We start from the raw sequence: 15,122 nt of genomic DNA on the forward strand, positions 1-15,122 counted from the left end.
GGGGCAAGGGCTGGGGGGCTTGCTGGGAAGGAGGGGCACCCCAAGAAGGAGTGTGCATGGGTGGTGCCTGCCCCTCCCACCTGCACCCCTAAACACACCCCATTGCATTAGAGGAACACTGACCCCCTCAGACCCACTGTGTCCCCAAAGAGCACAGCAGCCTCCCAGCAACCAGAAAGTGTGTTGGGGTGGTGGGGACACCCCATTCCCGAATCACTTGGGAGAGATGGGGATCTTGGTCCCCAATCTCTGCCTCTTCTCTGGGGCCCATTTCTCCCAACCCACCCTTGGCTCCAGGCTTGGGGGCCCCCGTCTGCTGCGCCCCAGAAATGAGGGGAGCAGAGCCGCAGACCCAGCGCGCGGGTTTATTTCGTCATTCCATGAGTGGGTGCCGGCGCCTGGGCCGAGGTCGTGGGAAAGCGAGGCGGATGGCGTCTCGCCCACGGAGGGTCAGGCTGGGAGCCACAGTCAGCAGACAGAAGCGCGTATTCACAAGACGGAGAACAGCGGACGGCGCCCTGCGCGGCCGCCCGGGCCTCGGCTCTGACCCGTGTGGGAGGAGACGGCGGGGCTCTGTGTCACCAAGGAAGTGGATGCCAGCCCTGTCCCGAGGGGCAGACTGTGCGTCAAGGGGGGGGTGAGGCTGGCGGCGGCTGGCTTCATCCCGCGAGGGGCCCGGCCACCCTCTGGGGCCACCCAAGCCCGGCTCTTCCTTCCCAGGTTCTGCTGCCCTTGGGTTCCTGCCCAACTCCCTCTCCCCACTCCTGCTCCCTCCTAAGTAGGGGGACAGTCCCCCAGGAAGCAGAGCCCCATCCTCCCTGCAGGGGGTGCAGAAGAACAGGACACTCAGAACCAGATCCAGGGCTGAGGTTGCTGGGTCCCATTGCTGGTCATTTCAGCCTCTGCTGAGCTCAACTCGGGGGGCCCTTGTCTCCCTCTGTCTGGCCGACATGTGGCAACAGGGCCTCAGTCCTCCAGGTGTGGCTCATGGGGGCAGCTGTCCCTATCTGCCCGCCGCAGGTCTGGTCCCTGTCAGTGGGTGGTCTGGGGGCTGTGTGGAGGCCCAGCCACTCTTCCCAGTGAGGGATGGGCGAGCTGACCCCCCCAGCGTGTGGTGGAGTGGCCACAGGCCGGCACCCCGGCTGGGGCAGGTGTTGCCACTCCCCATGCCTGCGGGGCAGAGCCTGCTGGGGATGGATTGGAGAAGACCCCCAAGGGCCTGGCCCACGAGGAGGAGGAAGGGTTAGCCCCCAGGCCAGCACAAAGGGCAGGAGTGGAGAAAGCTGCCCCCACTGCCCTTGCCCTTGAGGCTTTTCTCAGGCCTGTTTCCCAGGCCTCAGCGCAGCCAGGACTGATGGCGGCCCCCAGACGGCAGGGGCAGCCCCTGGGCACAGCAGCTTCTCTGGAAGCAGCCAGGCTGTGCCTGCCTTCGGGGGCGAGTGTGAGGGGTGGGGTGCCGGGGGGCACATCTGCAGAGCCTGGCGGCTGCCCTCCACATAGCCGGCGAAGGCCGGGGTACTCCTCAGGACCACGGGGCTGGGGCTCCTGGCTGCAGACCTACCAGGCTGGGCTGCAAAGGGGCTGACAGTCCGTCTGTCCTGCCCTTCCTCCCTGTCCCCAATCTGCTCCAGGCTGGGGGGTGGTGAAAAAATGACATCCTCACTTTTCACAGGGTGTGGGGGGTCCCAGGGGTGGCACTGCTGCCCATTTGCCCAGGTCACAAGCTCTGAGCACAGAGGCACTTAGCACCCCAAGATGGAACACCTTAACCCCACTCTCCAGAGAGGCTCCCGGGGTCTCCTCCTGCACGGTGGGGGCTGCCGCTGGGTGGACTGGCCCCCAGCCCTCGGCGCACAGCACAGAAGACCCCGGGGACCCTCCCTGAAAGGCTCTGAGCCTGTTCTCCGTGCAGACTCCAAGGCCGCCACCTGGGCAGAGCAGAGGCACCGTCTCCCACGCGCGGCCACAGTCCAGCCAAGCATGCGCGACCTTGGGCCTCTGGGGCAAGGACAGAGGGGCAGCGAACTGGGCGCCTGGCAGGGAGGGCAGGGGGTGCCCAGGAGGGCCCTGGGCCCGGGCAGCCCTGGCCTGGACCATTGACTGTGCAGGGAGCAAGACAGTGGGGCGATGAACTTGAAATCAGACCCCCAAACTTTTTGTGGGTTCCAAACTGCAGAGCCAATCTCCCTGAGTCCTTACCCCGGTCAGCCTGGGAGGAGCTAGGGGTCAAGGGACAGCACAGAAGGCCCTCAGAGACCCCGGGGCAGGTGGCGGTGGGGAAAGGCGTGGGGAGCATCTGGGGTCAGGCCTACTGGAAAGTGCCTGGGCCCTTGGGCAGAGCGAGACCCAGCCCAACAGCCAGGGCTCTGCGGAGGGGCCACGGGACCACCAGACCCAGTTTCCCCTTCCCGCCCCGAACACCAGGTGGGTTCTCAGCACAGGAGAGTCCGGTCCAGCCTGGCCTGGGTTTGAGGGCCGCGGAGGAGGGAGGGCCGTGCTGGTTCTTCTGGAGGCTGAGCAGAGGCTGCAGGCGGGGCGCGGCTCCGCCGTCCTGACAGTGCCGTCTCCCGGGCATGACGCGGGTCCGCGAAGCAGTGGATGGTGGGTGGCAGCGGCTTTGGACATGTTTCCCCCGTGACATCTTGGCGTGTTCTCTTTTGGATGCAAACCACATTCTGGACTTGGCTTTGACACAGCGTAAGCGAGTGGCCGCGAGCAGGAGACGAGGTGGGGCGGGAGGTGTCCGCGCCAGCGGCCGGGCTCCTAGGACCGGTAGTCCTTTTTGCTGTAGGGCTTGTTGCCCAGAATGCTGTCGATCTCGTGGGTGACGGAGGACGACAGTTTGGGAAGGACCTGTGAACCGAGACAGGAGCCCGTCGGAGGCCCGCCCGCTGGCCCAGGGCACCGGGCACCGGCCGACGCAGATGGGGGCCGCGCCGCTTTCTCATTCTGGCAGGTTTGGGGCAGAGAGGAAGTCTGCGCTTTCGCACTTTGCCCTCAAACTCCAGAGTGCTCTAGAACCTTCTGGAAGGCGTACAGCGCAGACTCCAGGGCCAGACCCCCGATTTCCACACCCCGAACTGCTTTCAGCCTCCCCTGCCTCACCCTCCCGTGCGACATAACCCAAGGGTGCCTTCCACGCGCTGCCCCTCACGTCCAGTCTGTCAGCCAGTCCTGCCAGGCCACCTTCCAACACCCAGGGTGCACCCCCCTCCCGCTGTCACCTTTGTCCCCTCTTGTCACTCCCCAGCCCATCTCCCTGCTCCCAGCCTCCCCTCCACTCAGCAGCCAAAGAGACAGGGACACTGCTCAGAGCGGGGCTCCCCCCTCGTGCCCCTCACGCCTGCCCTGCCCCCGAGGCTCAGTGCTGGGCTCCGCCCGCCTCGGGCTCCCCTCCGCTGTCCCTGCTGCTCCTCCCGCACGTATCTGCACGGCCCACTGCACACGCTCCGAGCCTTTCCCACGTGTCACTTCCTCCCCAAGCCCCCCTGGCAGCCCCTTCGCCTGCCAGACACCCCGCCCTTGCTCTAGCCCCTCCCCCCCATAGTGCGTATCTGATATGCACCCTGATTTCCTTGATTCTCGACCTGGTGTTTGCTGTCTGTTCAGCTAGATTTAGGGCCAGCGACTCTGGGGCTGGGCTCTTTGGTGGCTGGCTGATGGAGCCCTCGTGCCTGGCTCAGTGCCTGGCACGTAGTAGGTGCTCAACAAATGCCTGCGGGACAGATGACTGATGGCCCGTGAACTCTGCCCCGGGCCTGGGGCTGGCACAGCAGGCCCGCTCACCTGTATGGCTCCGATGTTCTCCATCAGCTGGTCTGCACTGGACGCGCCCAGCAGCACGGAGCTGACCCCCTCGTTCCGTAGGCACCAGGCTGCGGGCAGCAAGACAGAGTGAGGGAGACGCACCCCGGCAGGCGCCCTTCTGGTTCTGCCCTGCCCCTCCCTGAGCCGGACACACCCAGCCTTGGGTCTGGGGCTGAGGGTGCCTAGGAGGGACCTGTCAAGTCCAGTGCTCAGCAGTGCTGAGTGGAGGGTGCTGGGGAGACCTGGCACAGACTTCCACCATGTGCAGAGGTGGCCCAAGTGCTCGGGGACTCCTGTCCTCTCCCTGTGAATGTGGGACCCCTATCACCCACGGCTAGCTGGTAAAGGGGGTGGCCCAGACATCGGGGATTCCTGACATCTCCCAACCCTGTCCCCGTCCCCCGGCCCTGTTACCTATGGCCGGCACCTGCCCCCGTCCCCCGGCCCTGTTACCTATGGCCTCTCCTGCCCCCGTCCCCGGCCCTGTTACCTATGGCCTCTCCTGCCCCTGTCCCCCGCCCTGTTACCTATGGCCTCTCCTGCCCCCGTCCCCGGCCCTGTTACCTATGGCCTCTCCTGCCCCTGTCCCCCGGCCCTGTTACCTATGGCCTCTCCTGCCCCCGTCCCCCGCCCTGTTACCTATGGCCGGCACCTGCCCCCGTTCCCGGCCCTGTTACCTATGGCCTCTCCTGCCCCCATCCCCCGGCCCTGTTACCTATGGCCGGCACCTGCCCCCGTCCCCCGGCCCTGTTACCTATGGCCTCTCCTGCCCCCGTCCCCCGCCCTGTTACCTATGGCCGGCACCTGCCCCCGTTCCCGGCCCTGTTACCTATGGCCGGCACCTGCCCCCGTTCCCGGCCCTGTTACCTATGGCCGGCACCTGCCCCCGTCCCCCGGCCCTGTTACCTATGGCCGGCACCTGCCCCCGTCCCCCGCCCTGTTACCTATGGCCCGCACCTGCCCCCGTCCCCCGACCCTGTTACCTATGGCCGGCACCTGCCCCCATCCCCCGCCCTGTTACCTATGGCCGGCTCCTGCCCCCATCCCCAGCCCTGTTACCTATGGCCGGCTCCTGCCCCCATCCCCAGCCCTGTTACCTATGGCCGGCTCCTGCCCCCGTCCCCAGCCCTCTTACCTATGGCCGGCTCCTGCCCCCATCCCCAGCCCTGTTACCTATGGCCTCTCCTGCCCCCGTCCCCCGGCCCTGTTACCTATGGCCGGCTCCTGCCCCCATCCCCAGCCCTGTTACCTATGGCCTCTCCTGCCCCCGTCCCCAGCCCTGTTACCTATGGCCGGCACCTGCCCCCGTCCCCCGGCCCTGTTACCTATGGCCGGCTCCTGCCCCCGTCCCCAGCCCTGTTACCTATGGCCGGCTCCTGCCCCCATCCCCAGCCCTGTTACCTATGGCCGGCTCCTGCCCCCGTCCCCCGGCCCTGTTACCTATGGCCGGCTCCTGCCCCCATCCCCAGCCCTGTTACCTATGGCCTCTCCTGCCCCCGTCCCCCGGCCCTGTTACCTATGGCCGGCTCCTGCCCCCATCCCCCGGCCCTGTTACCTATGGCCGGCACCTGCCCCGGCCCTGTTACCTATGGCCAGCTGCGGGAGGGTGCAGCCCAGGCGCTCGGCAATGGCCTGCAGCTCCTTCAGCTTGGCTTGCTGGCGCCGGCCCTCCTCACTCAGGATCTTGTCCTTTAGCCACTGGTAGCCCTGGTTGCGGGTGGGGGAGAACACAGCCCACAGGTGAGGGCGGCCACCTGGACCTCTGTGTGCAGATGGCTGATGACCCGAGGCCAGGGCAGCACCGCCCCCTGCGCCCCAGGCCATGTCCCGCTGTGGGCACAGTGGGAAGGGTGGGGCCCACTGCACTCTGAAGCCCCGTACCTGTGGGGAACGGAGGCTGGGCCCACTGACCCGGGACAAGGAGGTGGACCTGCTGACCTTCCCTGTCCCAGGAGGCCTGGCGTCCCCAGGAGGTGGGCTGCTGTCTCTGGCCTAGCACTGAGGGGTGTAGTCTCCCTGCCCCACTCCTGGGGAGGCAGTGCCTGGAAGGGGCTCCCTGACCTTGCAGTGGGTTGGGGAGGAATGAGGGGAGCAAGCCATCTACCCTTGAACCTGGGGCCTGGTGCTGATCTGCCTTTCTCTGCTCCTTACCCCCAGACCCTGCTTCTGGAGACTCTCCGGGAGTCCTCTCTAGAGGCATGTGTGTGGGGGGCTCGTCCTGGGGAGTCACCTCTGAGTGACAACTGAAGAAGCTCTGCAGCCCTGGGCCCTGAGCTCAGCTGGAGCAGGGGTGTGTGTGCGTGTGTGCACGTGTGTGTATGTGCGTGCATATGTGTGTGCATGTGTATGTGTGCGCGTGCATGTGTGTGCGCGCGTGCGGGTGTATGTGTGCGTGCAGGTGTGTGCATGTGCGCGTGTGTGTATGTGTGCGTGCATGTGTGTGTGCGTGTGTGTGCGCGTGCGTGCATGTGTATGCACGGCGGGAGGAGCATCCCAAAGGCACACGTGGACCCAGCCCAGGCTGTGAATGTGAATGGAAGAGGATGTTAAGCGGGGGGTGCAGGGGAGGGAAGGGACCTATTCACTTGGGCATGTCCCATGGGGTGGGCAGGTCTTCTGGCCCTGGGCTCAGGCCAGCCGGGGCTCCAAGTTCCCAAAACTCAAACCACCCTGCGGGCAGGGGCCCAGGGAAAGGCACCCAGCCCCGAGGCTGTCCGCCAAAGGGCCTCACCCTTGCAAAATGCCCATCTCCTGCCTGTGCCCTCCCCTAGCCCGCCTCCCCCTTTACCTTCAAGGAGGCTCTGGAGTAGGGTGGGACCCCACTGTCGTACTTCCCGGAAACGATGCCGCAGGCCAGAGGGGACCAGGTCATGGCGCCCACTCCTGGGAGAGGAAAGCCAGGCGAGGTCAAGCCCTGGGCCCCGGGGGGTAGGAGAGAGGGCCGGATGGGGGGGGCGGGGAGCGCTGGGCAGGGTGGGGGCGGGGCACCCACCGATCTTGTGGAAGAGCTCAGGCAGCTGCACCTCCACCTTCTCGCGCTGGAACATGTGGTACTCGGCCTGCTCGCAGATGGGCGGGATCAGGTTGAACTGCCGGGCCACCGAGTAGGCCTCCTGAGGACGCAGACAGGAAGGATGGCCCCTGCCCGGGCAGCAGGGGGGACCCCAGGAATCCCAGGAAGAACTGGGCCCCTGCCCCCCCCTTCTCAGCTTTCCTGGGAGCCTGTGAGGTCCCCGCCATGAGGTGGGAAAAGGGGGGGCTGAAGGAATTGAGGAGCAGGTACAACCCAGTAGTGAGACTTGGGTTCTGGCATTACTGGCCAGGTGGCCTTGGGCAAAGGGCTCACCCCCCTGGGCCTCAGTTTCCCCATCTGTCGTGAGGTCAAATGAGCCAGTGGTGTTTGCTGGCCCGGGCAGGCGCTCATGCGTGTGTGCTGTGTGCTCACTGCTTTTGTCACGATTGTCACTCCAGGGCCCTGGGCCGGGCGGATGGCCCTGGGTCGGCCCACTTCTGGAGCTGGGAGCTGAAGGCCTCAGCTCCGAGGGCCGTGAGCCAGGCGGACGTCTGCAGACAGGCCCCTGGGGAAGCCCTGTCTGCCAGCCCGGGAGGCCCTCCCCCCTCCAGCTGGGGGCTCAGCTTTCCTGTCTGTGAAACGGGGAGAAGAGGCCGCGGCCCCAGGCAGCTCCAGGGGGGGCCAAGGGCTCATCAGCGCCGCAGCCAAAGCTGACGACGTGGGGCTGCCAGGCTTGTGCTGAACGCGAAAGGAAAGTCCTGCTTCGTTTCCTTGATGCAGCAGAAACCTGGGACTCGTCAGAGAAACCCAATCCAGGGACATCGGGGCACGGAGTGCTGGGAAGGGGGTGGGAAGGACTAAGGCCAGGGGGGGACTAGAGGGAAGGGTGGTGTCAGCCTGACAGGGAAGACAGTTCCCAGGTCTCTGCCCTCCAGCCCCCACCCCCACCCAGGTGCCTGCCTCTGAGGAACACAGGGCCACCCCGCTCAGCGTAGAGCAGGGGTGCGTGTGCATGCGTGTGCATGCGTGTGTGCGTGCGTGTATACGTGTGTGCATGGGGGGAGGAGCACCCCAAAGGCACATGTGGACCCAGCCCAGGCTGTGAATGATGAACTGAGGATACCCCAGAAATAGCAAGACGCATCTGCCGCCCTTGGCCTTGGACGGCGCCCCTGGAGGGAAACGACAGTGACGGGGACGCTGTCCTGAAGTGCAGGAGAGGGACACCACGGATTACGAGAAGGAGAGCCGTGGTCCCCACAGCCGCCCACACGCTGAGGCAGCCGGGACTCTGAGCATGGCCTGGGCATTCATCTCAGCACAAGCTGTGTGACCTCGGGCATGTTACTTAACCTCTCTGTGCCTCAGTGTGCAAGTTTGGAAAACAGGATGACAGCGGCGTTTGCCTCCTAGGGCGCTGTGAGGATTCAATGGGAGTGAGTCCACATGAAGTCCTTAAATCTTTTCTCTCTCTCTCTCTCTTTTTTTTTATCCTCACCCGAGGACATTTTCCCATTTTTTTTGTTCAGATAGAGTGGGAGGGAGAGTAAGAGAGAGAGAGAGAGAAACATCGACGTGAAAGAGACACATCGAGTGGCTGCCACCCACACGACCAACCATGGCCGGGGACAAACTGCAACCGAGGTACGTGCCCTTAGCGGGAACCGAACCCGGGTCTCTCTGGACTGCAGGCCGACGTTCTAACCGCTGAGCCAAACTGGCCAGGGCCTTTTCTTTTTAAATTAAAAATACTTTTTTTATTGATCTTAGAGTGGGGAAGGGGAGAAAGAGCGACAGAAAGAAACATCGATGTGAACAAGAAACATTGATTGGCTGCCTCCGGTACGTGCCCCGACCAGGGATCGAACCTACAATCTCGGCATGTGCCCTGACGGGGAACTGAACCCACCACCTTTTTGGTGCATGGGATGACGCTCCTACCAGCTGAGCCGCACTGGCCAGGGCGCAAAGCCCTTAAATCTCAGGGCACCTGGAAGGTCACGACAGCTCTGCGGAGACTGCTGTCCCCGGAGCTCCCGGGCCTCTGCTCAGGACTCACACCCGCTCTCCGCTAACCCTGCAAACAGCCTCGTGGGGTGGAGGGGGCACCCTTGCAGTCCTTGCCTGCAGGTGGGGGAGGGAGGCTCAGCAGTCAAGCCCCGTCTTTTTTAAAAAAAATGTTTTCATTGATTTTTTTGAGAGAGAGGAAGGGGGAGAGAAAGAGAGAGAAACATTGATGTGAGAGGGAAACATTGACTGGCTGCCTCCTGCACGCCCCCTACTGGAGACTGAGCCCACAACCTGGACTTGTGCCCTGACCAGGAATCGAACCCGGACCTCTCAGTCCAAGGGGCCAGCTCAATCCACTGAGACACGTCGGCCAGACAAGCCCCCGTCTTAACAAGACTCCTGTCTGCAAGACTGCCACGTGCCAGCTGTCTGTGCCCCGGGACAGTAGCCCTGAATCTGCCGGAGCCCTGGGACCTCCCCCCACAGAGGGGCAGGAGCCTGTGGCCGTGACGCGCACACCGAGGTCACGTACCATGATCTCCATGGAGCTCCAGCGCGAAGTGCCCCAGTACATGGCCATCCCCTGGTTGATGACGTGGGTCATGGCACGGACAGTCTCTGTCATGAGAGAAGGGGAACTGCAGGTGAGGGGGCAGCTGGGGGCATGGGGCCCAGCCTGGGGACGCTGTGCAGACAGAGGCGAGGCGCTGGGGCGGGGACAGGGTGCTGCGAGGCGTCTTGCGAGCAGTGTATTTCCTGGCTCTGAGGTCGGGTGTGGCAGGGGGTCTCCGGGGAAACAGAAAAAGTGAACCTCGATCCAAGAAATTGGTGTTGAAAACGACTTCCCCAAACAGTGTCAGGTCTTATGGACTCTTTGGAAAATGGTTCTGGGTAGATGGGGACGTTTCTGTGGCCAATTAGCGGGACGAGGGGAGGTGAGACGAAGGATGTGGTCCCGGAGCCCAGAAGGGGGCAGTCAGTTCTCTGGTCCGGGGAAGAACCAGGGACCTGACTGCAGGCAGAACCGGTAACGGGGAAGACTACAATCGGACTGGCAGGAGGCACCAGGAAGGAAACACGTTTGCGTGTCTGGTCTGCCACTTCGGACGACTCCCGTCCTCACGGGATCCAGGGACCTGACTGCAGGCAGAACCGGTAACGGGGAAGACTACAATCGGACTGGCAGGAGGCGCCAGGAAGGAAACACGTTTGCGTGTCTGGTCTGCCACCCTCACGGGATCCAGGGAGCTGAAGGGAGAGGGGACGATGGCATCTGCGGGGATAGGACAGGACGTGGGGCCCGGGGGTCCCAGGCTGGAGAGCCCCTGTGTCCAGAGAGCTAGAGGGACGTGGGCAGCTCCGCCTGGGCCAGGCCCCTGCCCCGCCCCAGGCTGGAGCCTGTCCCCAGCACAGGACGCTGGTGGCTTCTGATCCCAGTGCAGCGGGGTCGGGCGACCCTCCTGGGAAGGCCCAAGGCCTGCAGCAGAAACGCCACTGTCTCCACGTGCGCTGGAGCACACTGAAGACTGGGCAGCGGAGAGTCGCAATGTTCCAGGAACTGAATCACTGAGACCCCTGCCTTCCTTTCAAATAGAGAGAAGGGGCCTTCCCCACCCGCACAGTGGGCTCCTCCTAAGACTCGAGCAAGGTGCTGAGAAATAAATCCCCCCCTAGGCTGTTTCAGCTCACGGGATGTTGGAAGTTTCAAAACAGAACTTGGCCTCAAATTTTCAAGTTTCCGATGTCTCAGGGTTGCGGAGTGAGGGCTGCTCCCCCAGATTTCTCCCAGGCCCCACACAGTGCTTGCGAGTCCAACTGCCCGAGGCAGCGTGGGACGCAGTGGACGAACTAGTGTTTCTAAAACAAGACATGACGCCGACCCTTGGCCGAGGCCCCTCCTTCCGTAGAAGGCTAAGGTCGCGGGGGCTTCTGGGGGGTGGTCTCAGCGGGCTCGCCCGGGACCCCTAAAAATTCACACCTGGTTCCACAACTGCAGGCCAAGCCCTGTCCTCCTTCCCCCCAAGGTCAGGAACTGGGCTCCTCTTCGCCCATCCAGGGAGGAGGATTGGCTGGCTGGGGAGCCAGGGCCCCCTCTGGACCACCGATGGGCCACCACTTTGCCGACTCCGGTTGATGTGAAGGACAATGGTGTCTGGGTGGAGAGGCCTGAGGGTCCCAGGAAGATATCTGCCCACATCCAGACCCCGAGCCCCGGCGCAGCCTGGCTCCCCGTTGGGTTCTTTACAAAGTGTTGGGGTGCTGCCATGCAGCGTGACTGCCGGTCCTTTGCAGCCCAGGCTTAGCTCCACATGCTGCAGACAGGGAAGCCAGGGACCCCCACCCCCGTCCCGGCACGGCTCCGTCCTAACGAGGGCACCGCACACGGCTGTGCCCGTCCATGCAAAGGGGTCCGCCGGCGCCTGGGGTCGGGCCACGCTGCCAGCCAGCGCGAGCCTGCGGCCGGCCCTGGAGGGCTGGGGTTCGGGGCAAAGGGCCTGGGTTCCCCCAGGTCCCAGGCAGTGGCAGGTGGGGGAGGAGCCCCCCCACGGGAGCTCTGCCCTTCTGCCCCAGGGTGATGTCGGTGGCCCCGACACAGAGACAGTTAGGGACAGCTGTCCTTCACCTCAATAGTGACGGCGGCCGAACAGAAGCAGGACCAAGTCCTTGCAGCTGCTGCCGGGTCACAAATAATACATGGGAGGGGTCAGGTGGCAGTGCCAGGTGGCAGTGCCAGTTGGCAGGCAGGAGCCCTGCCTTCATGGAACACAGCCCAGTCCCCAGGGAGCCCGCGGCCTGCCCGTGTGGGGGTTCTGGGGGCCCTCAGCTTAGGGGTGGCCAGAGGCTGCCCGGGTCTCGAGTTTCCCGGCTCTTGTCGGTATTCTTCGAGGGGGACAATGTTCCATTTCAGTGGGGAGGTCAGGCCACACAGCAAGGGGTGAGAGGGGCGGGTGGCCCAGCCCTCCCGGGGACTCGGGTGCCAGGCCGGCCAGGAGTGCGGAGGAGCCTGCGAGCTGCGTGGGGGGCTGGCACTGGGGCTGCTTCCGGGCGACCCGTGAGGGCACCTGCTCTGGGGTCCCCGATGTGTTTGCTCCGGTGGGAACCTGGCCTCCCCCAGCCCATCCAGGGTCAAGGTTTCAGGCACTGACCACAGCACCCCAAATCACGAAGAGGCCCCGGCAGACAGCCGGCCAGCCCCCGGGGATCACAGCGATGCCAGGCGGGGGGACATGCACAGGAGGGCGGGAGGGTGAACCGTGGCCTGGGCGGGGCTTTTCCTCCACTTGCAAGATGTGCTCGGAGAGCACCGGCCTTCCCCTGATGCATTTTATGGAGAAGTTTGTCATGGGGTGGGGGAGAGTCATGTAAATAAAACCACTGTCTCATAAAATGCAGCTTGGACAGAAGTCAATAGTCGGGCCGAGGGTACTGTGTACCTTCTATGATGAATGTCCTGGACTTGGAGGAACTAAATGGGTCCCCTGGTGATAGAAGAAAGATTTAAAGAGACCAGAGTTTATAGCTGTGGGAACACGGAGAGGCGTGGTGTGACATAGGGCACGGCAGGGAGGCACAAATCACTTTTGCAGAACGCTCGGCTCGTTAAAAAATAACCGCCCCCCCCCGCACATATATATACGCACGGGTGCACGGTGTGTATATATATCAACAAACGAAGAAAGAAAATAACTGAACACAACTTAATCTCCCAAGTGCATGACGCAGGAAAGCGCAAAAGAGAAGGCGCCCGAAGCAGAAAGTTGGGGGGGACGGGAGGGGCGGAGACCCTGGGAGTCGGAAGAAAGAATAAGCGTCCACAGCGCCGAAGAAAACGAAAACCGCTTCGCAAAGCCCTGCGCGTTTTCTCTCCTCTAAGTAACAGAGCGAAGAGCCGGAGCCTCCCGGAGGTGACTGAAAAGGGGCAGCTGCAACAGTCATCATAGGACTTCATGTAGCTACAAAGTATCAATAGCTGAGAGGAGAGAACATTCCACACAGTTCTAAACCCAGGACGGGTGGGGAACCGGGTGTGGGTGAGGCGTGCATCCAGGTGTGCGGGGTGTACCCGGAGGGGGCGCGGGGGTCTGCAGCGGAGCCTGGCCCTCCCCTCCCACCTGGCCTGGCCTCCTGACCACCGGCCTGGGTGCCCAATGGGGGCCTCGGAGCCTCGGGGTCAGAACCTCCCAGCCAGCCGTTAGAGAACCTACCTTCCATGGGCGTGTTGGGGTCCGGGCGGTTGGCAAACACCACGTCCACGTACTCGAGCTGCAGCCGCTCCAGGGAGGCCTTCAGACCTGGGGGAGGGGTTGGGAGAGAGAGTCACCACCTCACAGACTTGTCTGGGCCCTCACCCAAGCCAGAGATGGAAGGGACAAGGCCGGCCGTTCAGGGACACCTGTGGGCCATTGCTACTCGGGGTGGTGGGAAGCCAGGGTAGAAAGCCAAACGTCCTGTGGGAATGAAGGGGGACCCTCCTTGGTTTCCTGGTGGCCCGTGGGGTGACTGGGAGAGCTAGGTTATCCGACTCGAGGGGAGGAACATGTGGCGTCCATTGCCCCCAAGGCCGAGGGCGTCTGAGACACACCAGGCGTGAACCGGCACCCGGTGATGGTTCCAAACAGAGCGGCAGAATGGGGTGTCGGGCTGGGGGACGGGCAGGGGCGGTGACAAGGCCTCCCAGTCATCTGATTGTTAGTGGGTGAAAATGAACGTGGACAGAAAAGGCCGGAAAACAGTAAAAATAGAGCACAAGAGAGACATGCTAGCTGACCCCTCTCCCTGTGCCCGTGTGACATCCACCCCCCTGCTGTCCCGTTCCCAGGGGCCCCACAGGCGGGTGCCCTCACTGTGCCCATCCCTCACTCAGGGTCGGCACTGAACGAAACCCAGGCCTGTCCGTGTCCTCCCCAGAGGAGCACTGTCCATCGGAGGGTGACACCAGCCCACCCTGCCCACACCCCGCCCCTCCCTCATGATTCGGAGAGGGTAGGACCAGAGCTCTGGGTGTCCCCGGGCCTGGGGCCCTGCCGTATCACTGGAAGGGGGTGGGTGTGCACCCCCATTTTGGCATCCAGGGGGGATCCTGGTGGAGCCACAGCCCCCTCACCTTCTATGATGTGTTTCCGGGACAGGCCCCTCTCGGTCTCCGCTCTGAAAAACAGGCCCCCAGGCGCGTGATGTTGCGAGTGGTTTTGGGGAACGTGGTTACGATGCAAATGTCAGGCAAAAACCGGGGCTCAGCCATGTGCGGCCTGATTTCACCTTGGGGACGAAACCACCAGACTACAGGGGCGTGCTCAAGGGGTGGGAGGGGGCCTGGGCGCCTCCCTGGGCATGGAGGGTGGCTTCGGTTTTTCAATTTGTTCTTCAGCTTGGCGTGGATTTTTTTAAAGATTAAGAGTAAACCATATTTATAATACCCATGAAGCTGATTTAAAAAAAAATCTTTACCCAAGGGTGTTTCCCACTTATCCACGGAGCTGGTTTTAGCTGGCCCCAGAGAGCACGTGGGGCAGACGCCGGGAGGCTGGGAGGCGCGCTCTGTGGCCCAGGGGAGGCAGAGGGGTTTGGACAGTTCGAGAATTATCTGTGTTCCGGAAAGCTTGGAATGTTAGCTTTGTCATCAGGGAAAAAGAACAAATCCATGGAAGTGAAAGTAAAAAGTAAACAAGGGTTGAAGGACAGAAACACAGCCTAAGCCGCTTTTCTAGAACTTGATGTCCCTTCAGCCAGGGCAGACGGCTGCACCGTGCCCGCCCACCCGCGCCTGGCACCGGGGCAGCAAACTGCAGGGGCCTGGCGCCTGTCCTCCGGCCTGTCCAGGAGGACAACCCTCCCCAGGACAGCACCCGTGGCTGCACCTACTTTCCTCCCCAGAAGATCTTGGTGGTGATGACCAGGCTGGATCGTCTGTGGACAGAGGAGAAGGAGGGTGTTACTGCATGTGGCCCCTTGGGGGGTCCTCCCACCCTGACCTCAGCTTTCTCACGGGGTCCTACACCCTTCTCGTCTGGGAGCGCTGGTGTGAAACGGGGCACCGCTCAGTGCTCTCGGTGTGTCGAGCCTGGCGCTTGGCTCCTCGGGGCATCAGGAGACAACCACGACGCAACTAACCCACACGGAGTCTAAGTCAGGTGTGCGGCCTGAGGGCTGGCCCCAGGGAGGAGGCACACTGGGGGGGTGGGTCTTGGGATGATGGGGGGACACAGCTCGGAGAGTAGAAAGCAGGCTGAGGGAGGGTCAAGTGCAGGGCTGGGGGCCACAAAGGGGCTCAGGTGGGTTGCACGAGCCAAGG

General features: G+C 63.4%; 1 protein-coding gene across 7 annotated transcripts in view; it reads right to left on the reverse strand.

Moving 5' to 3' along the window:
• Positions 1-357: 357 nt before the first annotated feature.
• The window catches only part of KCNAB2 (potassium voltage-gated channel subfamily A regulatory beta subunit 2), a 76,190-nt gene continuing 61,425 nt past the window's right edge, over positions 358-15,122 (reverse strand). For all 7 annotated transcript variants that reach the window (XM_036255347.1, XM_036255342.1, XM_036255349.1 and 4 more), the window contains 9 exons: positions 14,693-14,737; positions 13,935-13,978; positions 13,036-13,122; positions 9,363-9,448; positions 6,800-6,920; positions 6,596-6,690; positions 5,394-5,514; positions 3,787-3,875; positions 358-2,853 (listed from right to left, as the gene is read on the reverse strand). In XM_036255347.1, coding sequence (XP_036111240.1) covers positions 2,764-2,853; positions 3,787-3,875; positions 5,394-5,514; positions 6,596-6,690; positions 6,800-6,920; positions 9,363-9,448; positions 13,036-13,122; positions 13,935-13,978; positions 14,693-14,737 — 778 coding nt within the window. In that variant the 3' untranslated portion in view covers positions 358-2,763. The remainder of the gene's footprint in view (positions 2,854-3,786; positions 3,876-5,393; positions 5,515-6,595; positions 6,691-6,799; positions 6,921-9,362; positions 9,449-13,035; positions 13,123-13,934; positions 13,979-14,692; positions 14,738-15,122) is intronic.

Source organism: Molossus molossus, unplaced genomic scaffold (genome assembly GCF_014108415.1).
Source record: "Molossus molossus isolate mMolMol1 unplaced genomic scaffold, mMolMol1.p scaffold_m16_p_12, whole genome shotgun sequence".
Classification (NCBI taxonomy): Eukaryota; Metazoa; Chordata; class Mammalia; order Chiroptera; family Molossidae; genus Molossus; species Molossus molossus.